Source organism: Choristoneura fumiferana, chromosome Z, assembly GCF_025370935.1.
Source record: "Choristoneura fumiferana chromosome Z, NRCan_CFum_1, whole genome shotgun sequence".
Classification (NCBI taxonomy): domain Eukaryota; kingdom Metazoa; phylum Arthropoda; class Insecta; order Lepidoptera; family Tortricidae; genus Choristoneura; species Choristoneura fumiferana.
In genome coordinates this window covers 13902397-13928785 of record NC_133472.1, presented here as the reverse complement: position 1 = coordinate 13928785, position 26389 = coordinate 13902397, and the positions used below count along the sequence as shown (strand labels likewise).

Sequence of the window (26389 nt, the reverse complement as noted above, 5' to 3'; positions counted from 1 at the left end):
AGATTGGGCCTCAGATCCAACTGACAGGAAATCTTTTACTGGATATATCTTTAAAATGTCAGGCAGCATAGTATCACATGAGTGTAAAAAACAGTCTACTATTGCTTTATCTAGTACAGAAGCCGAGTATATGGCTATATGTGAGGCTAGTAAAGAGGCGATTTATCTAAAAAATGTGATGTCAGAACTTAACTGTAGAACTGATTTGTGTACTGCTGTAGTCGTTTACAATGATAACCAGAGTGCACAAAAATTAACTGAAAATTGTTTGTTCCATAAGAGTAGTAAACATATTGATGTTAGGTACCATTTTGTAAGGACAGCTGTAGATAATAACAGTGTGAAAATTAAATATTTAAATACAACTGACATGCCTGCAGATATCCTTACTAAAAGTTTAGGTTCACCCAAACATTATAAGTTTGTGGAACAGCTAGGAATAGTAAGAGTGTAGTTATTTTAGTTATGTTGATTGTTCAATGTTATGTGCTTTTGTTTGATTGTCGAGCTAGTAGATCATTTTAACAAGGGAGTGTGTTGGAACTATGTTAAAAGATCTTCATAGAGTACAAGAAAACATATTTAGTCTGTGGTACGACTTCTTGGGTTTTAGTATTTTTTTATATGTGCTTTATCAAAGACCAATGTACCTGGTATTATCACTTAACTACGACGAGTAATGGGGTGGGGGATGGATGGGGGTTGTGGCAACTCTATCTTCCCGGGGAACTCTACCTGGGGTAGTTGTTAAAATAACTCGTGGCGAATGCAGTATTAGTAAACTTTATTGTGGCTCAAAGCAGACCTACTCGTATGTTGCCCAGAGCTGCCACGTCTGAAGATACTTCCGCCACGAACGTCGATTTAAAATTTGGTTAGACGCCGCAGCCATTGTTTTTACAATTTTTTAAATACTAAGGGGCTGTTTCACCATCCATTGATTAGTGTTAACTGGCGGTTAGGTGTGATGCCGTCTCTATTTGTTTTGTTCGGATAGACGGAGACGGCATCACGGCGAAACAGCCCCTAAATGTAAACAATAAAGCGTCAATATTTAAGAAACAAATATTGAAATTCCTCCATTAAACTAAGTATATAAACAGTTGCATTAATTCTGTATTGAAATACACTAGTCAAGTTTGTATAAAGTACATGATAGATGAGTAAAATGTTTAAAATCCTTGAATGTACCAAATGGGGCAACTGAAGTTTTTTTACATTTAGTGAAGTACCTATCCAAACCAAGTATATACAAGCTATTTTGCAGTACCTATATGAGATATATTTGCATTTAATGTCACTAAAACGTCACTTTTCGTAGAGATGTATCGTTATTTTACTTTAACATCAAAGGTCATTCCATGATTTATGAGTACGTGATTGCGAACTTATTCATACATAAAGTCATATTTAATAGCTCCTACTTACTACATACCAGCTTAGGCTGTGTATGGAGTCTCGGTGCACTAAGCCGACTCGCACTTGGTAGGTTTTTTAAATAGTGGTTGACAAATGTTTCCATTCTTTGGTCGATTTTCGAAATGTACCTACCACGTCAGTGACATTTTCGTTTGAGAATCAGATGAAAAACCTTACAAGGGATATTCATATTTACTAACCTAAATAACGGAAAACATCCTGTACACAGCTGTACAGTTTTATCTTTCTACTGTTTTATTATATTTATGTGTGTTTATAAACTTGGGGTGAACAGCAATGCAAATGTTATAAAATATTTCCGGTCTCTCGGCAATTCAGCATAATTAATCATGTTGTGATCTCTGATAAACTCATCAATATGGCTCGTTAATATGTAATTCGATGCTCTCTAATTACAGTAATCACTTTTCAGTTTATTATGCCATTAGCCTCCAGTTCTCCTCAGAACCGATAATATGTTTGAAGTCGCATCATTCGAAAAAACTGTTCGAATGTGGGAAAAATTGTGTTGAATTTGAAATAAAAAATTTGAAAAGTAACTAAAATTTTAGATATATTTAAAAAGTAGTAAAAGTTCCACCACTAAATAAATAAGTATAAATATACTTATAACATTAATTCTGTATGCGCTATCTACGTATACCTACCGATCAATGAAGTTGGGTTGATATTTTTGTAAAAAAAATAGTTCTTGCTTTTTAGAGGGGCGACTTGGAAATAACTACAATGTGAACTGCACATCATCTTTTAAAAGTACTTATCTAATAGGTACCTTTAAACGAGCAATTCTTGTACATATAAAGGTCTATAATCAGAATCTCGGAAACGGCTCCAACGATTTCGATGAAATTTGGTATGTAGGGGTTTTCGAGGATGATAAATCGGTCTAGCTTGGTGTTATTTCTGGGAAAACGCGTATTATCGAGTTTTAGCCCGAGCAAAGCTCGGTCGCCCAGGTACTTGCTTATAATAAGCAATATGTAACGAGTTATCCGTAATAATAATTGTTTTCTCCCACGCAAAGCCTTTACCTATGTGTAGAAGATAGAGTTCTCCTGCTTTGTCGCCATCAACTCTCTCACTACATAAATTGTACCTACTTAATCATTTGTAGCAATTTAGTCCCGGTTACACATATGTGTACACATACGAGTATGTAACTATGTACGTACTGCAATTACTAACATAAAAATTAGTTAACAACCATAATCAAAGCAATCAAATCGCAAACTATGAAATACTTATCATTGAGAAGTTCTGGTTGCCGTCTTTTATCACCAAATTTTACTGTTTGGTTTGGTTTGGTCGGTACACTTTAAACATAGTTCAATGTAAGGAAAAAAAAAACTACGACGATTAATAAATCCTGAAAGACATAATACAGGGGAGTTCGGTCTCACTAACCCTAATACCTGAACATCTTGTATTTGGAGAATTACTCGTTATTTCAAGTATTCCATCATCAGACCCTAATTTACTAATATCTTTCAAATTTTTAAATGAATTTCCAATTCCGCCCAGCATTTCTCGAGCAACAAAAAATTCTGTGGAATTTATAACATCAATTTAATAAATATTAATCGTTCCAGATACCTAGTAGAAAAAAATATTTGAGCTGTTGTTGTTTTGCAGCAATATGCGGATTATCATGGATTTTTGCCACTTTCAAATTATACTAGTGATGTTATTTCAATTATCAGTCCCCTGGCCGCTTTGTCGCTGAAATAGCGAACTGAAAGGTACTCGTAAGATTTTACCGTTAGTTAAAGTAGTTAGTGCATGTGTTTATCAAAGGCGATGTAGAGCTTTTATCTATGAATGGAAAAGGAAACGTAAATAAATATATCCTGGTGGAATCCACTGCAGCGGACATACTATTTCTGTCGGCGGTCGCTGGCCTAGTTCAGCTTAAAAACTTATATTTACTCTAGAGCCTTATAAGTTGCGCAAAAAAACAAGTAGATGGTAAAGCACAGGAGCATATTCCGGACGGTCGCGTGCGGCGTGCTGATACCATCGCCAGCGAGGCGCCACGGCGCTTGCAGCAGTGCCCGCAACCCCATGCAATCCCGACACGAAACAACTAACATTTAAATGCAAACATGTCTCTTGCCATATGCATGCAAAAAAAGTCTTCTACCATCGTTTCTTAAGCATATGTCATAATTACTTAAATAAGTGCCCAGATTATAAATGTAAACACTTATGTACCTACCTACACCAACTTAATAGACTTTAGTTATATACTGCAGTGTATTTCTATTTTTGGACGAAAAATCGCCCCCGCTAGGTAGGTACAATATTTTACGTTTCGGGACAGGTATTATAGGATCAGAATAAATTGGGCCGGTCGGTCCGGTATTTTTCAGAGATTATCCGGATCGTATTGTAGAGGCCATTCAGTGACATTTTAGTCGCTCATAACTAAGTGTTTTATAGTGTTTTTTTTTAAATGCTATGCGTTCTTTGGTACCAATCATGCCTTATATGTACCTAGTAAACGAATTTGCTGGCAAGATGTAGCAGGGTTTCTAGTTATACCTACCCATTCAAGACGGTCAGAAATAGTTGGTCACACCGTCACACGCGGAGGAAGTTCCATCCCACTGATAAGTTCGTGCGTATCCATTTCATTATCACAGCAGAAAGTAGGCAGGTAGGTATGGTAGTGCCACGAGAATTAAAGTTAATGATTACACACACAGCTACAACATGCCGTGTATGTAATACAGCAGGATTTTGACATTTACTCATTCATTCTCCTCTTGTGCAATGAGTTCTTTTTGTAGCTGTGTGTGTAATCATTCACTTCAACTCTCGCGGCACTATCTATACAGTCAGCAGCAGAAGTAAATTAGATCTGGATTGTGGTGCTCTAAATAATCTTCATACACTCTTATTACCTTTGCAGTAGAGTCGCGTGTACCTAGATCAGTTTGTACAGTACAGTTTGTCAGAATCGTTTGCGCTCTGGTTCTGCTGACTGTACTATTTAACAAATATGTCACGAAAAAAGAACGGTAGTAACTACAAAAAGAATAACAATTAATTTCTCTCATCAAACTTTACCACTCATTTTTACGCGCGGGCCCTTTTGGTGCCGTCCCCCGCACGGCATGAAGATATCTAAATATCCAATGTCTATAAATCTATCAATATATTTTTACCAAGAACTTTTCTTTCTCGCAGCTGGATGGCAGCACGCACCCGTGTCTGACGACAACGGGCGCTGGTGGCGTGGCGCGCAACATGGCGGAGGCGCTGTGGCGGCTGCGCGGGCGCCGTGCGCGCCTGCTCACCGCCGTCGCCGACGACGCCGACGGACGATACCTCAGCGAGATCGCACCGGGACTTATGCTCGACGGTACTAGCCTACTCGTTACTAATAGTTCTCCGGTCTCCCCAAAACTAGAACATGGTACCTATCTATTGTAAACTAGCTTTTGCTCACGACTTCGTCTGCGTAGATTTTTAAATTTACACAATACGTAGGTCACTCAATAAGTTTTGAGATGCTCGAAATTAAAAATGGAATGCAATAAGCCGTTTTCTCAATTTAAAAAAAATACGATGTTCCAGTCATTTTACTACAACGCTTCCCGCGTTTTTTGCCTGAAACAATGGAACTTAACCGCGAACATTTGCGTGCCATGATCTATTAAGATTTCACATTTGGTTTAACCCAACAGTTAAGTTTGCAACGACTACAGTCAGCATTGGGAGAGTCTGCTCTATCACGGTCAACAATTTTTAGGTAGTTTAGTGAATTAAAAAGGGGTAAAACTAACCTTGAAGAGGATCAAAGAAGTGCATGGATGCCCACAAACAGCAGTACCTAACTGCAGAAAATGTGTGAACTACTGAAATGTCGGGACGGGAAGACCCACAAATTACATACAAGGACATCGAGAAGATCCTGGGAGCGTGAACACCATGCTACACCAACATCTTAGTCAGGAAGCTTTGTTGTCGTTGGATCCCGCGTTTGCTCTCCGAAAGTGAAAAACAAGATTCGTGTGGATTGGTGCCGTGAAATGCGTCAACGTTTTGAAAACGGGGCATCAAGACGTGTTTCGGAAATCATTATTGGTGAAGAAACATGGATCTATCAGTATGACCCCAAAAGTAAGAAGCAATCATCGGTTTGGGTCTACTCAGAGGGAGAGTTGCCGACAAAAATGCAAAGACCTCGTAATGCTGGTAAAAAAATGGTGACTTTTTTTCTCGGAGCGGACATTTATCGACATCTAGGTAAGTATGTTGGAAAATTGTAGATCAGTTAGTTTGGAATGGTCTACAACAGTATAACATTGCCGAAAGTTATCTAAGTTGTGCGATAGCGTAGACCAAAGGCCGAGCTTCGAGGAATCATGCTACGAAGTGGCTACTTGTTGACCTGTCAGATCAAGACTGGCAAAAGTGTTTCCAATGTTGGTTAAGACGAATGGAAATTTGTATAGAGCAACGTGGAGAGTATTTAAAAAAAAATGCTAATTAAATCGTAGTTATATATGTGTGGTAATTTTTCTTTATCTCAAAACTCACTAATAAACTAAACTCACTCACTCACTAAAATATCATCAATGACCCACGTACTCCATAGTAATGGGGTTAATATTCCACATTGCCCGTTTCCGTGGGATTTTTGAAAATTCCCTTTAAACTACGACTAAATAATCAATTAATGATCACAATAATAGAATCACGCCGCGAACATCGACCATGTGCGATCAGATGACCAAAAGCATTCTTTAAAAAGTGCAAAGGCAACCGTCTACTACAGAGCGCCGACAAAAAAATCTCGTTTTGCCTAATCAAGAGATAGGGGCGGCGATAACTACCACGACCTCACCACGACCAAAACCACCCGATGCGCCCAAATATAAGAACCAATAGAAATTTGCTCTTTGGTACCCTCAAATGCAGATTGAGAAAAACTACATTTTAGTTTCGTTCTTCTCAACTAGCAACAACAACAACCTAATACAAGTTAGGTAATTTTTACCTATTCACCATTTAATAAAATTATTCTACAGGTTGCATAATACGCGGGGCGCGAACTCCCACTTACGCAGCGGTAATGGATGCCCACGGAGAATGTCGCCTTGGTTTAGGCGACATGGCCCTCCACGATCACATATCGATCGACCTCGTAAGTACCTACATAAAAAGCAATAGGTAAGTGTAAAGATAGTAATGAATGTTATCCTATTTTGATCTATTTTGACGGGTCTAATTATAATTTCTATCTAACCTAGTAAGTAATAAGTAAATTTCGGTTTTGTCAAGCTAGGCCCTATCCGGGAGGGCCTAGCTTGACCTGACTACTATTATGATGCGCCATCATAGATTCTTGATTTCGTAGTTGAACGGTTGCTTAATCGTGGTATGAACTTAAGTACATGGTACGGTTCGATGATTAGTGACGTGCCCGGATTATTTTGTCGCGTGCCATAACTGGCACGCGTGCCATTAGTTCGCCATTCCTGAGCTAGGGGATTGAAAATAATACTTACCAACCTGCATCTACTTTGTGCCGTGTTAATATTAGAGCGCCAGTGTATCTAGAAGTTACTTATACCTAAACACGCTACAACTATACGGTGAACAGCCAGTTTAGATTTATCTACTTTCTTTAGCAAGTCATCGGATAAAAATCACTGAAATCAACCAACTCTGACATAGGTACCTACACCTACCTAGGTAAATCGTTTTAGGCAATAAATCAAGACGAGACGCGTATGAGGCTCCACATAACAACTAGAAGTCTCGTTTAATACCTACTTAATAGGTAGAGTACCCATTTTAAAGTAAACTTAAAAAATAGGTACCTCCTCACTTTTATTCTGCACTTCCATTTCGGGCATCAAAAATGACTTTGAGGTGATATTAGCCGCACCAGTGCCATCACAAAAGGCTATCGCAACTGTGTTTTGTCAGGCTCTTAAAGCAATAGCGTTCAATATGGTCGCCACACACAGTCCGCTAGAGAAAAATATAAGTACTCACGTACAGGACTCGTAAAACTTCTTAATATCTCTGAGCACGCGGCGACTCCCTCCACCTACCTCGCCCCCGCTCACTCCTACACTTCTTATATTTTTGTTACTCCAGGGAAACCCTCCCAACGGTCTAAGACTGTTAAAGAAATAAACATATCCTTTGTGTCATGTTATCTAGGTGACCAGCCGTTGGCCGTAAGATCTCAAATCTCAAGATGGCTTCAAATCGGTCTTAAAGATATTAATCTTATCATGACATATACAAGGTATTTTAAAATTGTAGTAGCTGCAGTAGTTAGTGCGAGTTCAGTTTTTATGGGAATTTTTAATCGTTTATTTTGAACATTGATCAACGTGTGGTAAAATTTGTCAACCACGATCAAATAACTTGAAAGTCATTCCAGATTAATTTAAAAGGATTCATAAAAAAACTTTAAATTAACTTTCTCGCTAACTCCCACAGTTAGTCGCAATCCATATCAAAGTGTAATTAGATTGTTCAACGAGCGACTAAAACAAGCCATAATGACACGAGATGTTTAGCCACCCGAGCAGAGCGAGGGTGGCTATAGTTCGAGTGGCATTATGGTTATTTAGTCTCGCGTTAAACACTACTTTTCACTTTGAATGCTAGGAAAAAAAACAATGTTTTGTTTAAAACTACAATATTACTTTTTAAAAACGTACGCTCGACTAATGGACAGGTCATCTGTTCAAAATTCAAATAGCAAAAAAAATTGTTGCGCGGTTTTTTTTCTTTTCTTTTATTGTTCATGAAGTGACGCTTTAAAAGCTTGCATATATACATAATAAAATGAATTAGGTAATCCTTAATATAATTGAATAGATTTATATTCGTAATCATTAATTATGTTTCACGAAATTAAATCTTGTTTTTTTTTAATATTTTTGCAGTTGTCATTTTGAGGTTATTTCCATGCCTAAAAATTCTCCATTCACAAACACCATGTTGGCTGTTTAGGGGTTTGCAACGTAAATTTAAAAAACATACTTTAATCCCTAGAGAATAAAAAGGAGCTTTAGTCCCAATATGCAGACTAAAGTATTTTTTTAAGAGCATGAAAATTGTTTCATAGGGACCTTTTACAAATAATCTAGGTAAATAAGAAATAAGAGCGATTCAAAATTCATACGGGACAAAGAATTCAACGCCATACACAATTAATAAACCAGTATACTTACCTAACATAGCTTAATAACACTGTTACCTATTTTACCTATTTATTACCCTTGTTTTACAGAAATACATTATTACGTCATTTTTTGATTTCTCAGGTTAACCGTCACATGAAGGTGCTAGAGAATGCGCCACTTGTGATCCTAGACGGAAATGCTCCACAGTCCACAATCGAATACGTGATACAACACTGCAACCGATTAAATAAACCAGGTGAGGTCAGACAGTAGTAGGCCAGTTAATCTAGACAGGCCGTCACGAAAACTGCAATGCACCGATTTCGTCTCGAATCGGAGTCAAGTATGCTTTTACTTTAAATTTGGTATACTATGTAAATTTGGTACAATACAATAATCTGGTATTAATATCTTGGTGGTCCTGCCAGGATCGTCTCCGCAGGGGGAACTCCTCAATGGTTAATACAGTACCTACAGACTTGAAATTTGGTACGGATATGCAATTTAGACGACAATGCAAGTACAATCAACAAAAAGTACAGTCAGCAAAAAAAGCTTGTATTCAAAATGAAATTTTTAACAGACACTACCCCCCGACTAGACCCGATTATTATAACGCGTGTTAAACTTCGTGTCAAACTGACGAGTTTCTATGGGCATTGGGCGTGTACAACATAAAATCGGGTCGGTAAAGAGTGTCACACGGTGGGAGCAACGCAGTTTTTGGATTGTTATTGTTTGTTTTGTGATAAATGTTTTTTATTTCCTCGCAGTAGTCGTGAAGAGCACAATGTTTAGTCTCGGCTACAAGTGCAATAGATGAACTCGTATTATCGAAGGCCTCCCTGTCGGATCGGCCTTCAAACTCGTTCATCTATTGCTTGCTTTTCAGCCTCTACAACAATGTATGTACTAGATTTCGTCGACTACATAGGTACTTTGAAACGTCTTGGAGCGAAAATCAACGTAGGTATTTATTTATAAAAATATACTGATTTAAAATATATATTTTATTCAGTGAAATTAATATAAAGTAAGATACATAACATAAAACTCTTAATTAATTGGACGGATTAGAATTCAGTGGAGTGGTTCACAAATTTCACAATAAAGGTTAAGACAAAAATATGTATCAATAACAAAAGATTTGGATATTAAAGTTCAAATAACATATTATTTATGTTGAAAACTATGTTTCTTGAATTTGATATTTAGAGATTGTAAGACAGAACACAGTCCTAATAAGATAAACACGCACAGAAACTAACTTTACGTATATTATGTGTAGATGTGAACCAAATTCCAAAGATCCAGTTAATAACAATATAGACAAAAATTGCATTTTGCATAAAAGTTAAGTTTGAAATTTCTTTTAAAACAATAATACTAGAGTTCATTACAAAATGTTGGGATAAGATATAAACTAAAATACTACTCAAGTCTTTACAGTGCACCATGGAATCAAACAAAATGCGCCAGTATGATGTTTTTCATTGTGCAGTACTGTAAAAAAAATGTTTAAGCGGAGACCATTTTTAATGCAACTATAATAATATCCTACATAATATACATGAATATTTCACCTTAACGAATATATTACAGTACGATTACTTGGAGTTACCACTTGACAGATGGGCGTGCCTTCAGTCAATTTTCAACTTTGAAGTCATACAAATAAAATAGCTTTTACATAATCTGTAAACGAGGGTAGCGGTATACTAAAAATGGCTTTATTTGTATGACGTCAAAGTTGAAAATTGACTGAAGGCACGCCCATTTGTCAACTGTTAACTCAAATTAATCAAACTGTAAACGAGCTTCATTTTCATTAGTATCTAATGGACGGCATTGAGATTCCATTAAAGTAAAAAAAATTGTAGAGGTACCATCAGCCAAATAAGTGGTCTATCAATTTTTAAACAAGTTCCTATCAAATGAATATGTCGCTAAAGTCGAACTTTCAAGTTGACAGACACTATATTGACATTATTGTTTTATGACATGCAAACGATTATCAACTTTAGGGTGGTAGACCACATATTTGGCTGATGGTACATAAACACAGTCGGCAGATCTTTCTCTCAATAACTGAGTAAATAATTATGGCAGGGAAACAGCTCGTCTTGAACATCACTGCGGGGCTGCGGGCTACGAATGTTCTGTTTTTCTATATACTTTTAAAGACGCTACTACCATATAAGGAAAATAGTATAGACAAATAAGTCAATATTTTAATATTATCATATTAACTTGTGTTTAAATTTTTGTACCACCTTTAAAAATAGTTTCCTATAATAGAGTGTGTTCAAACTACTATTTCCCCTTCTTCTAACTCTTACTTACAATATAAGGCATCTGTTAAGAACTTGTTCCTATTGAATATAATCTATAACCTAATACAAAAAAAATCTTAATACAATATTCTTAAAAGCGTTTTACAAGAGGCTTTTGCAGCCGATCTCGGCAGATCGCCTAGTCTTTGCTAAAAACACACTTATCCATTCCCATTCCTACCTTCATAATTTTATGACAGTACGTAGTTAAAAATTAGAAGGAATGTGTGATAAGAGATAGGCCATAATACAATGGTCCATTGTGATTTTAAATAATTCTAAATTATCATCGTTTGAGGAGAACAGTCTTTAACATATTCAGTATGTTATTTTTTTCTGTCCAAAAAATCTGGGACAAGAGTGTAACGGTAAAGATTTTTATATCCGTCTCTATAATAACAGCTACAGTTGGTATGTGGAAAAGAGAAGTCACTTTAACGCTACAACGAATTCGTCAAACGCCGCAAGTACCTAACTTCTGAGTTAATTATTTTTATTTTCCTTAATAACCGTATAGGCTTGTATAAAATTTAAATCTAAAGAGTCAAATATCATATTGTCAGTGATTATGCATAGTCAACCAAGAAATATCTTTACCACCCTAAGGTTAATGATCATTTGTAAAGTTTAAAACATCAAAGACTAATTTCACTTATAAGTCAATGTGAAAATTAGCCTTATTGTTTTTTTCCTCATGCAGGAACTGCCATAAAAATGGTAAAACGCTTACTTGGTCGACTGTACAAATGGGTATAATATCAAATGTCTAAAAGAAAACAATTGCAGCACACAAAATAACAAAATAAATCGGTGCTTAACACCACAGTAAGTTTTCAATTGTTTGCTTCATCAACTTGATTTTTTTTTAAACAAGCAGATACCAAAATTATTTTTGATTCAAGATACAAATTGAAAGACAATTACATAAAAAACGTACAAATGAGTCCTATTTTATGGTTATAAAAAAATCCAGGAATTAGTAAATTAATGCTTGTTTCAAGAAAAAAACATATTATACTTATAAACACTTGATGTGATGTGAAGCATCTTCTATCTTTTCGTTTCGAAAGTCGCCCCGTTATTGTCACTGAGGTGTCACGTCGCGGAATCTTAAAAAAAACTGAAATTATTAATAAGTTTTGAGGAAAGATGGCTATTACTCCAACAGCACTAAAAAATGTTTTAATCTCCTTCCTTATTTCATATTTTATCGTACAAAACTAAATCGCGACAATTTAGTCAATTGGAACCATAAAATGTTTTTAATGCAGGTGTAGTCGATACAGATTAGTCATATAAAAATATACCTATACTTGGTTTGGATAGGTATTTAACTAAATGTAAACAAAACAACGTCTATTGGTGTCTTAAACACTAGTCCAATTGGTATTACAATTATAGATAAGTATAATGTTTAGAATCAATGGCAGATGAAGTTTGTTTACATTTAGTTAATTACCTAAACGTTTCATGTATAGTCATGATTTCCATTCTACATTCTCTATAGGTAGAGAATAGAGGTCATCAATCTAAAACTAAATGCCACTCCAATGTATTTACTATACACATACAAATTGGTGTTTGCCATAAAGGCATAGTTACCTGTCAGTTCAGTACATTTTGTACTTATGTCCAGGTAACTAAGTACATATATACTGTTTCTTAAAACAAAATCAAACAAGACGACAAGTATGTCAAAAAAGCTAAAATTGTAAATTTTTTTTTTTAACAGAATAATTATAAGCTGATAAGACTAACTAACCATGTTTGTTCACATGATAGGACAATTCTGAATAGTGTATACATACAGCATATCTAAGAGTTCCACCCAATCTGTCGCTGTGAGTGCAGTTGGTCTCTCAGCTGCTGCAGTGCATGCTCGGGTTGGCTGTGCTGCATCTGGGCCACCAGGTTGCGTGCTTCCGCACGCAGCTCGTATAGCTTGTGGCTCTCGAAGTACAATAGGACAGCTGCCACCCCTGTATAAATGGAAGACTCCACTGTTACATTCAGCACCTATTTATTTGATAGACATGTCACATCAATAAAAATCAATTCAACATTATTTGAAGAGACATGAATTATATCTATCATACTTTGTCATTATATAAAATAAAATTCCTGACTGATTCATATCCCAGCCGAACTACTATAGCCAGAAACTTGAAATTAGGCAGACATAATTCCTTGAGGATCACAGAGTTGCACTAGAGGATATTTTTTGCAATTTCCACTATGACCACTTTGCTGGTGATACCAGAGAACTATACACTTTTCCAGGCTAAAAAGTAACATGTTAATCTGGTATAATGTGGATTTCTCTCTGTGTAAATTTTTGGTTGGTTTAATGATTCTACAGATAAACCGTTGTATGCAAACAAACCACTTTACTAAAAGAAAAGTTTGCCTTAATAATCTATTAATATTCTCTTATTATAATTATGTTATAATCTTACCAAAGAATATAAATGCAACCACAGCAAATGCAAAGGACCATGAGACAACATTAAAGGAAGGATACATGAGCCAATCACGTCGATAACAGTTGCCTCCAAAGATAACCACACCCAGGAACAGGAAAACACCTGGAAATAAATATTTTGTCAGTCTGATTCAACAAATAAACTTATACCACTCAGCTTGTTTTGTTATACACATACAACTTCCAGTACAATATTATGAAACTACTTCAAAATTTAAAATAATTCCTACCTACTACTTTTTTTAACAGACACAGTACTTAAGACCTACACATGGTTTACTTGCTTTGTTATTTTGAATATTATTTCAAAATTCTTTATTCAATGAACAATTTGTACTTTTTTAAAGGACATTCAACTGTTATTCTTAGTGTTAATTGGTCCTTTATAAAGTATGCAAGAGCTCACAAGGATAGTAAAATATAAGGAGATTTTAGCTACAGTAAATTAAAGATAAAGCACATTAATGGAACTTACTTGATGCTGCTACCAGAATGAATGAGAGGGACACAAATATCCATTCATATTGCAGCACTATGCGCAGTGGCCAGCGGACAATAACACATGCCAGCAAGATCTGAGCACTCAGGGAGAAAATGAGAGCCAAAGTGACAAATGCCTGCACAGCCATCAGCCAACTTGGCAACAGCCACTCCCTAATTACATAATACTCCTGCAATTAAGACAAAAAATATGACTTCAATGTCAGCAGACAGAAAAAAACATAGAAGAAACTAATAGATATTATTTACTACTAGCTTTTGCCCGTAGCTTCGCCTGACGAAAAGACGGACAAACATACAAACACACACACTTTCACATTTATAATATTAGTATGGATTTTTTCTTTGAGACAGACCAATTTATTTTTCATTAAATAATATCTTTTGTCCAATGGGTCTCAATCCATAATGCTTATTATGGTGTTAAAATAATGCCTGGTTTCATATCAGGGATAGTGCAAAGCATTGGATAATTCTATGTATCTAACAAATTTAATATTTTCCAATTAGACTAAATTCTTTAAAAAAAAACTTATAAAATAAATATGCAGTGTAGATCAGAAATCAGAATTTACCAATGTAAATAATCTACCAATGGTAGATAATCAGATTTGCACTATTCCTCAGAATAAGTCCCACCAATAAAATATCCCAAATATGGGTATATTGAGTAAAGCAAAGAGCAAATTCAATGAACAGGGAGACCACAATGTCTAAACTAGGCCATATCCTATCTGTAGCCTTATTGAATTATTTATGAAAACAACACTTACTTGGCTAAATATGTAGTGGCAGCCAAGGAAGAGCTTGTCTAGTTGGTATGGAGGCAATCGGAAACGATCAAAGCAGTATTCCCATAAGCCCATGCGCTTGAACTGAGAAAACATCTCTGGATATGATTCTATCCAGTATGGGCTTGCAAATGAGAAGAGCAGGAACAAGCCAGCTACATATGTGATTGTTGCTCCAATCAAGGTGGCATCTTAAATAAATTAAAGACAATTAGAACCTAAATATCGCATGTTTTGAGTTATAAACAGTAAGACTAAAATTTCAACAACTCGGCTAAAACATCAAAACAAAAGCAGTGATATGAGAAATCGTAGTTTGATAGCAAAAACAAGAAAACTGGTATGAGAAACATTTGTTTTCGCCACCTTATTAGTACCATCATGGTTAACGAATTCCAAATGATGTTTAACAGTAATGAGCAGAAGAATAAAGGCGTATTGAACAGTAATATTTTTAACAACATTTTAACAATTGTTCAGTTTACAGCATATATGAGTAGGAAAACTAACGATAGCCGCACCATGGGCGTGCCCGGTACACTTACTCGAAGCCTTCGGGTACTCATTATCGGCAGTCATGTTGCAAAAACTTTCTTCACAGTACTTTAAATCACTGGTGCAATCAGAACATTCTGTCTATAACACTTGACGAATAATCAAAATAAAAGCCAAGCTTTACCTACTAAAACGAACTTTACAACAAAACGTTGACAAAACGATATTTTGTTGATTTGATTGAACCAGCAGGGCTACTATGAAACTCGAAACTCGAAGTTCGTGTCGTGCGGTCCGTCTCGCTCTCGTATCAAAAACACTTTTAAAAGAGCGAGAGGGACGGTACGATACTAACTTCGAGTTTCGTGTTTCGTAGTACGTTGAACTAAACTTTTTATTAATTTTTACTTTTATAACACTGCACTATTCAAAAAGCAAAGGAAATTATTCCCATACAGACACATTATTAACAGACTAGACTAATCCAAAAAAACATTGTCACTTCAAAGTTCAATATCTCAAAAACGGCTGAACCGATATTGATAAAACATATCTAAGAACCATCGCCAGAAAACCTGCTTTCAAGTAAAAAAAAACACATTCAAATCGGTACATACGTTTAAGAGCTGCGGTGCCACTGACAAGCACACAGACACACAGAGCGGTCAAACTTATACGTTTACGTTTTTACGTATTTTAATTATCTTAATTATCCACTAAACAACAATAAAAACAGGAAAATAAATTAAGCCACTGTTACGCATGCTCGTTAGTAGCATGAGAGCATGCTACTATCGAGCAAATGCTACCTACTAGCAACTCAAAACTCGAACCTCGTATGTTGCCGTCCCGCTGACGCTTTTGTCATTTAATACGCGAGTGAAAGGAACGGTGCGCAGTGCAAGTTTGGTGGCAACCCCTCTGGCCCTGCTATTTTCGAGCATGCTAGTTGATGCGTGTTTAGAAGGGGGAAAGGTAATAAGCAAGTGTGAACGCATTTGCTTAATGGCCATGCTAGTATTGGTAGCGCCACGAGAGTTCTATCTAAGCAAAATAAAAGTTACTAAAAGTGAATTTGTTATAAATTAACTAATTTACTATCGTTGAATTTTCGAAAAGCCGTAACGGCCACAGAGTTGCGAGTTATGCGCTGAAAGCCGTAGAACACGGTAATTGCCGTGACAACACTGACATTTAACTGATGCATGCTTATTTAGGAGCATACTCAAAACTAGCATGCTTATTGCTAGCATATGTAAACAGTCCATGAGTATGCTCATAAGCATGCTAGTAACGAGCATGTGGAACAGTAGCTTTAAAGTCTGGAAGGAGGCTACTACGAAATTCGAAACTCGATACGCACTTCGATTTTCGAATTTCATAGTAGCCGTGCTGGGCTTCAAATACCGTAAAAAAGTTGGTAACATAACCGCTGTCAAACAAACTTAAAGTTAAATCGTAATTAACGTTAAACGATGTATCGTTACTTAGAGCGTTTTCAGATTATCCGATCCGATATCGATATCGGACGACGATGGTTGACACCCGATAGCCGACACCATGTGCTGCTTGATTTCACATAATATGACTGACAAAATCGTTCCAATACGTATAGCCGCCCGACACGCTTCGGGCTCAACAGAGATAATTTAGATACGCGTATAGCACACCACACATACAACAACAACATTATCGTCCGATCGTCCGACAGCCCACGGGCGTCCGATGGTGCCACCAACATATCGGTGTCGTCTCCGTTATCCGATATCGGACCGGACAATATAAAATACATAATATATTTTTTCTCAAAAATGGTATGAAATGTTGCCATTACATCATCAAAAACGTCGCAGAAAGTAACGCATCCTGGAGACTAGGCTAGTGTCCAGGAGGTAACCTCGTACTGTCCAGTAAGTAAGTATGAAATTCCATTACGTATCAAGTACTTGATATGTAATGGGATTTCATACTTACTTACTGGACAGTAACGGGATCCTTTAAAAATTTGGAAAAAAGCGCGCGAGCCTAGCGGCAGTGTTGGGTGTAGTTAACTAGTATTTTGAAATGTGTCCATGTCGTCATCATTACCATCATCATAATCTAATCATCTTCATCACCATCATCACTAATAATTATCCTCATCATCATAGGCCTCACTTATTATAAATATAATGATCTAAATCATCATTTACATCTAAATCACATCATCGTCATCATTATCATCATCTACCAGTCCCAGCCCAGCAGGGCTACTACGAAAGTAGAAGTTCTTGTAGTGCGGTCCCTCTCGCTCTCGTATTAAATAGTATAAGTGTCAGAGGGACCACACGACACGAACTTCGAGTTTCGAGTTTCGTAGTAGCCCTGCAGGTGGTTCAGGAGACGTGTGAGGATCAGCCTACCGGATTGATAAGTAGTTAAAGACACTATATCGTACCAGAGGGGCTACTACGAAATTCGTATCGTACCATCCTTCTCACTCTCGTTTTAAATAATATAAGCGTCATCGGGACAGCAAGACACGAAGTTCGAATTTGGCACTTCGTAGTAAAGGCCCAGCAGGGCTACTACGAAACTCGAAGTTCGTGTCGTGCGGTCCCTCTGACACATATACTGAGAGCGAGAGGGACGGTACGATACGAACTTCGAGTTTCGTAGTAGCCCTGCTGTTCGGAAAGTTTAATTTTCATGGGTAGATAGCCGGGTGGAAAATTGCGTTTTCATCTCTCGGGTAGAAAGTATTTTTTTTTTGATTAGCCACGGAGTCGAAGATAATGAGGGCTATCGCAAATGAATTCGCCGCTAGGGGCGCTAGTGTAGCGTAAGGTCTCCGAAATGTCAAATCTCATAGTTTTTGGGTGAGCTCCGCGGGTTTATTTATAATTAGATTTTTTTTGTGAATATTTTGCATTATCTGAGATTAATTATGGCAATTATGCGTTATGGGGCAATGAATGTCTGTGTTTTGAGACAGTTTTGTTTTTTGGAAACTTTTGTCCTCCCTTTTTTTCCGAACAAAACGGGGCTTAGCAACACTGCGGTTGCTGGATATTTTTATGGCTCGGTTTTAAGGAGTTTTAAATATGATTTTAATCTAAACTTTGTTTTTACGCCCGTAATAACAGACTCTCTGAAAGCCACACTTAAAAACCTCACGCAACAGTGCGCCATCTAGTGAGACAAAAAACGATAGTCCTCATTGAGTTACGTCAATGACACTTATTTTTCACGTTTGCATGGCCATCTAGATGCACGTCGTGGCTAAGGAGCTTCAGGGCTACTACGAAACCCGAAATTCGAAGTTCGTGTCGTGCGGTTCCTCTCGCTCTCGTATTAAATAGTATAAGTGTCAGAGGGACCGCACGATACGAACTTCGATTTTCGAGTTTCGTAGTAGCCCTGCTTATTATATATACAATATTGGAGGTTGAACGCCGAACATCCGTTAGTAACAAGAAATTTGATCTTAATTACGTCACGAACATGTTGAGGTATAGCGGTTTGAAAGTTAGTCATCACGAACAATTACTATGGTTACCATTTTTATTTAAAAGATAAAAAAATAGATTTTATGTTGTTTTCAGATTATTTAATTCAGTGGTAAGTCATAGTACTTTGTGAGCTCTACATTTTGAGATTAAAATCTCAATATAAAAAAAAAGGTGACTAGACATGTTCTTTCTGTGGACCCTTCATATTCCACCTCTTTCATTAGTGGAAGTCATTTGTGAAATGTGAGAGAAAGAGATGGAATATATAAATAAGTAATAAAGGTTCTTCTTCTTCGTTCGGCGTTCAACCTCCAGTTTTGTATGTAAGCTCCTTGGTCGTGCGCGACCAATTTGATTATTTTTTATAGTCGGCCGTGGCCAGTCGAAAGGGTACTGTTTTATGTAGGATATAAGTAAATTAAATTTATTATTATTATTGTTTTTTTTTGTGGAAAAAATTGTTCACTTACCTACTATGTACCTTTTATTGTTCATGCATCATTATATAATTATACATTTTGTTGATCTATTTTGATTGATTTTTAGTATTATATAAATTAAAAATTATATGCAGAAACTTCTTTGTTTGTGGCTGTTTTCACCTGATTGCTTTGGTCTTAGACGAAGATGTTACTTTATGCACTAGAGCAAAAAGTCATTTTATGTCGCCGAGATTCAGCATAAATTCGAACTTTACTACGAGCGTGAGAAGTGAAAAATATGATGTGAAAATATGTGGTTAATTGCGGTTCCATTATCAATGATGGTGTAGGGTTGGTCCTGCTCACGTCTCCCGAATCATCAATTTAATACGCTTCGTTCTACGGAATTCCGTTACTTAAATTAAAACCGGCCAAGAGCGTGTCGGACACGCCCAAGATAGGGGTCTGTAGCCATTACGAAAAAAATCAAGTAATATTATGTGCGTTATAACACAATTAAAACACTTACTATAGTCTTAAAATCTATTACAGAAAAAGAGCGTATCTTCACGGCACTTACGTCCTTTTGTTGAGAAGCGCAGTTTTTCGGCAATAACTCAAAAACGGTATATCCGATCATGTTGAAACCAATTTTCGTTGAAAGTATTTATTAAGCGTTGCCTTTCCATATTTTTTGGACAAACGGTTTATAAGATAGAGGGGGGGTCACAATTTTTGCTACTTTGGGAGCGATAATTTCCGGAAATCTTTACTTAATCAAAAAACGTTTTGAGAAACCTTACTATCTTTTCAAAAGAGCTGTCGAACTATGTGCCACACGTTGATGCGAGTTAAAAAAAAAAAATTGTTTCGTGTATGGAGTATAGGGGGGCACTATAAATATTTATTTTTGTAATTTAACTACAAAACTAAATAGCCTATAGCGACGAGACATCTGTACTTCAAATTTCATTGATATACATATTGTAGTTTTCGAGTAAAATGCCTGTGACATAAGGACGGACGGACGGACAGACAGACAGACAGACGGACTTGACGAAATTTTAAGGTTTCCGTTTTTACCATTTTGGCTCCGGAACCCTAAAAAGCAATTGTGCGAAAAAAAAGCAAGAGAAAAAAAAGAAAGAGCAGAAAAAAAAGCAAAAAGCAAGAGATGATCTGATGCCATCACATTGGTTATTCCTTTCTTATAGCTTTCCATTATAACTTTGGAACATATAAAAGTTATAAAATTTGTATGCTTTTTGATTAAAAACTGTTTTTAAAAGTGAACGGAACCCTATTATATTACTTTCGCTACGCTGAACGTAAGTCTGTCCGTAAGGCCGTCTCAGAGCTGTCTCGAGAATAAAAAGGTTAAATAATAGAAGCGGGGAGGCGTCCAACCAACCCGTAAAATTACCCATACTGCGTTCATTTTGTTGTACAAGTAAATTGAATTAGAATTATTAATTAAATAAGCATTATCTTATCATAGAAACATTTTTATTTAGTATAAAATATTTAATACAGTGGAGGGCAGTTAATTATAAAAGACAAATTAATCATAAATTTACTTACAATGAATAATAAAACCTTACAAGATAAGATTACACTTAACATGGACGGCACTGAATTAGGTACATAATTATAATCATTATAAACGCTCTTAAAATCTTGATAGGAGTAGATACGTTAAACTCGATCCCTCAAGCTCAATAGTCTTAATAAAAATAGATACAGTCATCATTTTGTCGTTTTGAGATCGCCCATGAATATTCATCTAGTCATTGTTTAATTTCTGTGCAAGAATAAAAACAAAACTGGTCAATTATTTAACATAGTTTATGCACAGCACAACACAACAGCTATAAATAGGTATGCTTAACATATTAAAGAGAGAAGTTTGGACGGATACAGTAATTCAAAGATTAATATTACACTAGTTTAAGTATAGGGCAATAAAAACATTGCCAAATGTGGTTATAAACAATATTAAATCTTAAGGCACATATCAGTAGAGGCAAGGCATCATTCATATTTATTTGTAAAAACAAAAAGTTATCTCTTGCATTACAGCAATAATGCTATCTGTAATTATTAAAGTTTTATTTATTGAGAAACAATTTGTTATAAAGAAATATCAGAGAAATGAGAACACAAAAAACGTAGGCAGCTTGAATTTCCGTTTTTTGTCAACGATAACTGCCATGTCAAAAATTGCAAACAGTTGCAGAACAATCTGAGATATTTTTAGTGCAAATAAGTCGGTAAGAAACTTGTGAGATTCGTAGATGTACCTAAATTCCTTATTGCATAGATCCTTATTCTTATTAAGCTTTGGAGTCATGTTCCATTTCAAATTGTGCTTGAGATTCCTTGAGCTTGTTTCGCTTCTTACGCTGAATATTTGCTTCAGTTAAAAAGAGTGCTGCAGTAACAAGGCAACTCACTGCTCCAACCACTCCTAAGCCGAAAGACCAACCTGCAAGACACATCAGATAACTATAATCATATGTTTCACAATCGCATTGTTAGACTCCTCCAACTCAGAAGTGGGACTTAATTATGGATCCTCGTTAACCCCAGAGACATGATGATATCATAATGATTAGTACATACATAAAAAGCTTTCGGCTTTAGGTAAACTCTCGTGTGTGCGTGTAAAGGTAGCAGCCGAAATTAAAACTCGAGGCTCTAGTCAGATGTTGAACCCGGCGGCCTCGCCGCCATCCGGACAATTATAAAACAGATTAGGTACATATGTTATATTTACCCAAATAGTTGTTAGGATGATCTGGCATCCAACCATCAGCATTTCCAAGACACGCGAAAATAATGACCGCTATTACTCCCGATATTCCTAAAACAGAGAATATGCATTTTTAAACTAAAACATAAGTAATAATATTATCATCACACTTGCTCGTCAATGATGTTATTCCATGCCTGTAAACTAAAGGACAGTGGCCTCAATTTTTCCCGCGGGAACTATGGATTTACGTATAGTTTTTCTCCCCAAGGGAATTATGACTTTAGTTTTAAAAAGTTTGTAGGTACGTCATTTCGGACTAAAGAGGTTTCAAGTCAGCCAACGTTTCATTTACATCTTTAAAACTTAGCTATAACCCAATTTTACCTCATAAAAATTTGCCACGCTTCATGAAACTTCGTCATTTTTATATTTTAAATTTATATCAAATTGTTTTGCAATAATTTTAGTAAATATTTTTAGCAAGTTGGAAAAATCTGGCCGTAAGACCATTTGAATTCAACACTAAACACAGTTCTTAGCATTATCTACGGTAGACGACTCGAAAAAAGTAAAAAGTGTACGAAAGTGACAATCAGGGGGGCTACCACTAAATTCGAAAATCGAAGTACATATCGTTTTCCTGACGCTTATATTATTTAATACGAGAGTGAGAGGGACGGTACGACAAGAACTTCGATTTTCGAATTTTGTAGTAGCCCCCTGTATTGGCGGGGAGCCATTGTTTTATTCTATTTTCTTAGCGCCTTTAATTTTTTGCATTTTTTCCTCGCAATGTGATGAAAATCATTTTTTGTATCAGGGGCCGTAAGGGGATTACAAACTCGAGTCATTAAAAGCCCTCCGCCTCCGGTGTCGGGCTTCTAATAGACTCTTGTCAGTTATCCCCTTCTCACGCCCCTTGATGCATAATGTACTATTAATCAATTAATAAATAATGACACAGGATACGTCTTACCTGAACCCAACATAATATATCCAATAGTTCTTATCAACAAAACAAATCTATTCTGGTCAGGTCCACAACAGAGGAAGAATATCAGTACTAGAATCGCTGATATCAATACTCCCAAGAGACATAATGTGAAAAAAAATTGAGTTGCAATCATGAAACCTGTAAATCAGAAAAACGTGAAATTGATAAGTAGCTTTGTAAATAAATTTCTTCGGAATTCGACTCTCAGATTAACGCCAGATTATTAACAGATTTTATTACAATGTATCAGAAGACCTATGTACAGTGGCGTAGCGTAGTGGGGGAAGGGGGGGGGGTCCGCCCCGGGCGGCAATTTTGGGGGGCCGCCGAATAAATATTTCCAGTTTTGTCGCACCTAGACATTTTCTATAGTTTATAAATACTGTGGCGAAATCGACGAACCCCCTTTCTATAATAATGATGATGAATCTTAGCTTTTTGGAACCTAAACAAGAAGGCGGCAAATTTTTGAGCAAGAGGCTGATACCCATCGCTACGCCACTGCTTCTGTTATGTATGATACAATATTTGTTTTAAAAGGTGTCCACCGGATAAAAATTTGGTCATGCATGAATCGGCGTTATTCTTTGTAATGATAATGAATGCTAATTTTCAAGCAGCACTTTTTTAAGCAATTAGTGGTTATGAAACTACATAATGAAAATACAATCATAATAAAATGTTAGAGCGTCTGTGAATTTTAGCTTTATTTATAATTTCATAACCACTAATTACTTAAAAAAGTGCTGCTTGAAAATTAACATTCATTACAAAGATACACCAGATCATGCATGACCAGATTTTATCGTGGACAGACTTTATGTACTACTCACCAGGCAACAGAAATCCGCGTATTTTGTCATAACCCGTTGTGAAGCGATCATACACCCACCGGCACCCGACAAAGAAGCGCCTCTGATATTGATCCAGAGGATCGGGCAGAGATCTAAAGCAATGACTCCATAGCCCTAATCTGAAATAATATCCAAATTAGGTTTGTTTGAACTATTTTCCATTAGAGCAAATTAAGCACATTTACATATTTAGTACCTGGGCGACCGAGCTTTGCTCGGGTTAAAACTCGTTAATAAGCGTTTTCCCAAAGATAAGACCAAGCTAGATCGATTTGTCATACCCGAAAACACCTACAAACCAAATTTCATCGAAATCGTTGGAGCCGTTTCCGAGATACACACACAAAATGTCATTTTTAACCGACTTTAAAAAAGGAGGAGGTTCTGTTCCAATGTGTTCAATGTTTGTATTTTTTTATGTATGTTCACCGATTAGTCAGTCAATTGTTGACCGATTTTCAAAATTCTTTTTTTATTCGAAAGTACTTTTCTGAAGTAGTACTCCATTGTCACCAATTCAAGATCTGATTATGGGATCCTAAGGAATCGAGGCAAACCTAAAAATTTATAGGCACACCTATGGCGATTTTGACATTTTTAGCATTAACCCACCCAGCTGGAGTGATTAAAATTGAAACCCATAGTATGTAGGTGAGGTAGACGACTATTGCTCCATTCCTGCTGGCTCCTGTTGAGGCACCGACTTCGAGCAGCTAGTAGGTCTGTACCTACCTAGAAAAATATTTTCGAGAGTTTTGTAGTCGGTTCCATTTTTTTTTTTTTGGTTTCGGTTTTTCCTTTTTTGTTAATAAATTTCTTTATAGAGATCCCTTTCTGCTAAACCTTAACTCTTCATCACCAATAAGCTAGGTACGTGCCTTAAATTATGATTTTATGATAGTCCTATAAGTACTCACGTAAAAATATGTCAATCCGAGGGCTAAACAATATACCGATTATAATTACCTGTCCAGTCTGGCCCCTCTAATCCTGTCGTCGCTGACCAGCCAGCTAGGCGTGCCGAATGCCAATGCCACTGTGACAAGGGCAATGACGAACACACCAATGCCACAGTTGCCGGCTAAGCTTCTGTTTTTCATTGTTTCTGTAACAAATGACTGCGTTTCTTTTAAAACATCTACGTAATAAGTACTCGTACACACTCGCACAGTTGTAGTGTATGCATTTGTTTTAATCGTCGGGTCATTCATCAAGCCGTCGTGCGTGAGGCATGATTACTTTAAATAAGAGCTTTCGGGATATTAGTGAAGTATTAGTGCATACAACACATGAGGTTGGTACTGTCAGTGCGTTAACTGTCTTAATGCATAAGAAAGATAGGCTCCATATTTTAGTCTGCAAGGAGTGCCTATAGATATACACTCGCAAGCAAAATTATTGCATCACTTTGCATTTTTTCGTGCCCACCCAATAACTGTTAATCTCTGACTAGATCTAAAAAATGTGGTAGTTACCAAATGAAAGCTTATAATGTAACGCAATATAACATATATAAATATGATTTATTTTAAGTTCTGGTAAAATACGGAATCCTGAAAACAGTCGCGAAATGCATAAAAATTTATCTAGGAAAACAGAGAAGATTAACACAATTCTAACACAATTCAGGCGATTTTTCATTGACCTAATTAATTTCCAGACGTATTCCTGAGGTATGGGATCCCACTCCTCCAGCAAGGCCTCCTTTAGCTCCACAACATCATCAGACGGGCAGGATTCCGCTTCCGAACCCCCCTCTTCAGGTATTCCCACATGTGTTCTAGGTTTTCAAGGCTCAAAGGGAGTCAGCTGTGTACTTATCTTACGAAGGTAGGAAACGCCCATTAACCAGGCAATACCTGTAATCTTAAAAATATTGGGCCGATCTTCATGTTTCTTTACTTTTTGTAGAGTTTAGATTTCAAGCAACATGATCTCATTAAAATATTTAAAAAATAAACTCGTTTACAAAGTTCTGCTTTGCGGACGAAAAAATGCATAGCACAGTGATGCAATTATTTTGAAATCAACGCATTTGGTAGTACTGCATCTATCTACCTAATTGTGTTATGTGTTAGAACCTGAGCGACCAAGTTTCGCTCGGGCTAAAACACCGTAACACCTATTTTCCTAGAGAACAAGACTAAACTAGATCAATTGTTTGCCCCCAATAACAAATAGCAAATTTCCTCAGTCGTTTTCGAGTCTCCGCAGTAAATATACAAGAATTTCTCTTTTATTTGAAATTCAGTTTTTCTGTGATATGTACATAATAGGTAGGTAGGTATACCAAGTTCGTCTTGTTCTTAAGTTTTAATGTTTTGTATCCTCTTTACCTATGTTATTGTAATAAACTTTACTGAACAATCTCATCCAAATAATGACTATAGGTACCTATATGTAGAAGTTTTAGATATTTTATAGTTATTTGACTTTGAGTGTTACTAATAAATTCTAAGATACCTATATAATATATAAGTGTTGCTCGGAACGCGATCTGTTCAGTATAATTGTATACCCAAACCAGACAATATATAAGGTATACTATCAATGAAATTGTAAGTTGTAACGTTGATTACAGGTTTCGACTAGATAGATACATACAACAGATAGATCTGCTGTTAATTCCATCTATATAATTATTTTGTTGTTTACTTGTAAATACGTAGGTATC

The 26389-nt window shown here is 36.3% G+C and overlaps 3 protein-coding genes across 6 annotated transcripts in view; 1 reads left to right on the top strand and 2 right to left on the bottom strand.

Moving 5' to 3' along the window:
• Window positions 1–26389, top strand: part of LOC141428284 (uncharacterized) — a 155422-nt gene that overhangs the window by 119352 nt on the left and 9681 nt on the right. For both annotated transcript variants that reach the window (XM_074088187.1, XM_074088198.1), the window contains exons 9-11: window positions 4630–4804; window positions 6477–6592; window positions 8739–8853. In XM_074088187.1, the coding sequence (XP_073944288.1) occupies window positions 4630–4804; window positions 6477–6592; window positions 8739–8853 (406 nt within the window). The remainder of the gene's footprint in view (window positions 1–4629; window positions 4805–6476; window positions 6593–8738; window positions 8854–26389) is intronic.
• pck (Claudin superfamily protein pickel) lies at window positions 9593–15480 on the bottom strand. 2 transcript variants are annotated; one of them, XM_074088290.1, is made up of 6 exons: window positions 15250–15480; window positions 14687–14895; window positions 13888–14083; window positions 13387–13515; window positions 12739–12909; window positions 9593–12050 (listed from the first exon to the last, which is right to left on the bottom strand). In XM_074088290.1, the coding sequence occupies exons 1-5, from the start codon at window positions 15281–15283 to the stop codon at window positions 12746–12748; spliced, it is 732 nt and encodes a 243-aa protein (XP_073944391.1). In that variant the 5' UTR covers window positions 15284–15480; the 3' UTR covers window positions 9593–12050; window positions 12739–12745. The 2 variants fall into 2 exon arrangements, with proteins under 2 accessions (XP_073944391.1, XP_073944382.1); XM_074088281.1 differs by having other exon boundaries at window positions 9593–12039; window positions 15250–15479.
• sinu (claudin family member sinuous) overlaps window positions 20597–26389 on the bottom strand; it is a 12849-nt gene continuing 7056 nt past the window's right edge. Inside the window, exons 2-6 of one of the 2 annotated variants that reach the window (XM_074088313.1) lie at window positions 24682–24820; window positions 23695–23834; window positions 22844–22999; window positions 21889–21975; window positions 20597–21597 (exon numbers count right to left, since the gene is read on the bottom strand). In XM_074088313.1, coding sequence (XP_073944414.1) covers window positions 21446–21597; window positions 21889–21975; window positions 22844–22999; window positions 23695–23834; window positions 24682–24815 — 669 coding nt within the window. In that variant the 5' untranslated portion in view covers window positions 24816–24820 and the 3' untranslated portion in view covers window positions 20597–21445. Of the gene's footprint in view, window positions 21598–21888; window positions 21976–22843; window positions 23000–23694; window positions 23835–24681; window positions 24834–26389 lie in introns of both variants that reach the window. The other variant, XM_074088324.1, reaches the window with a different exon arrangement.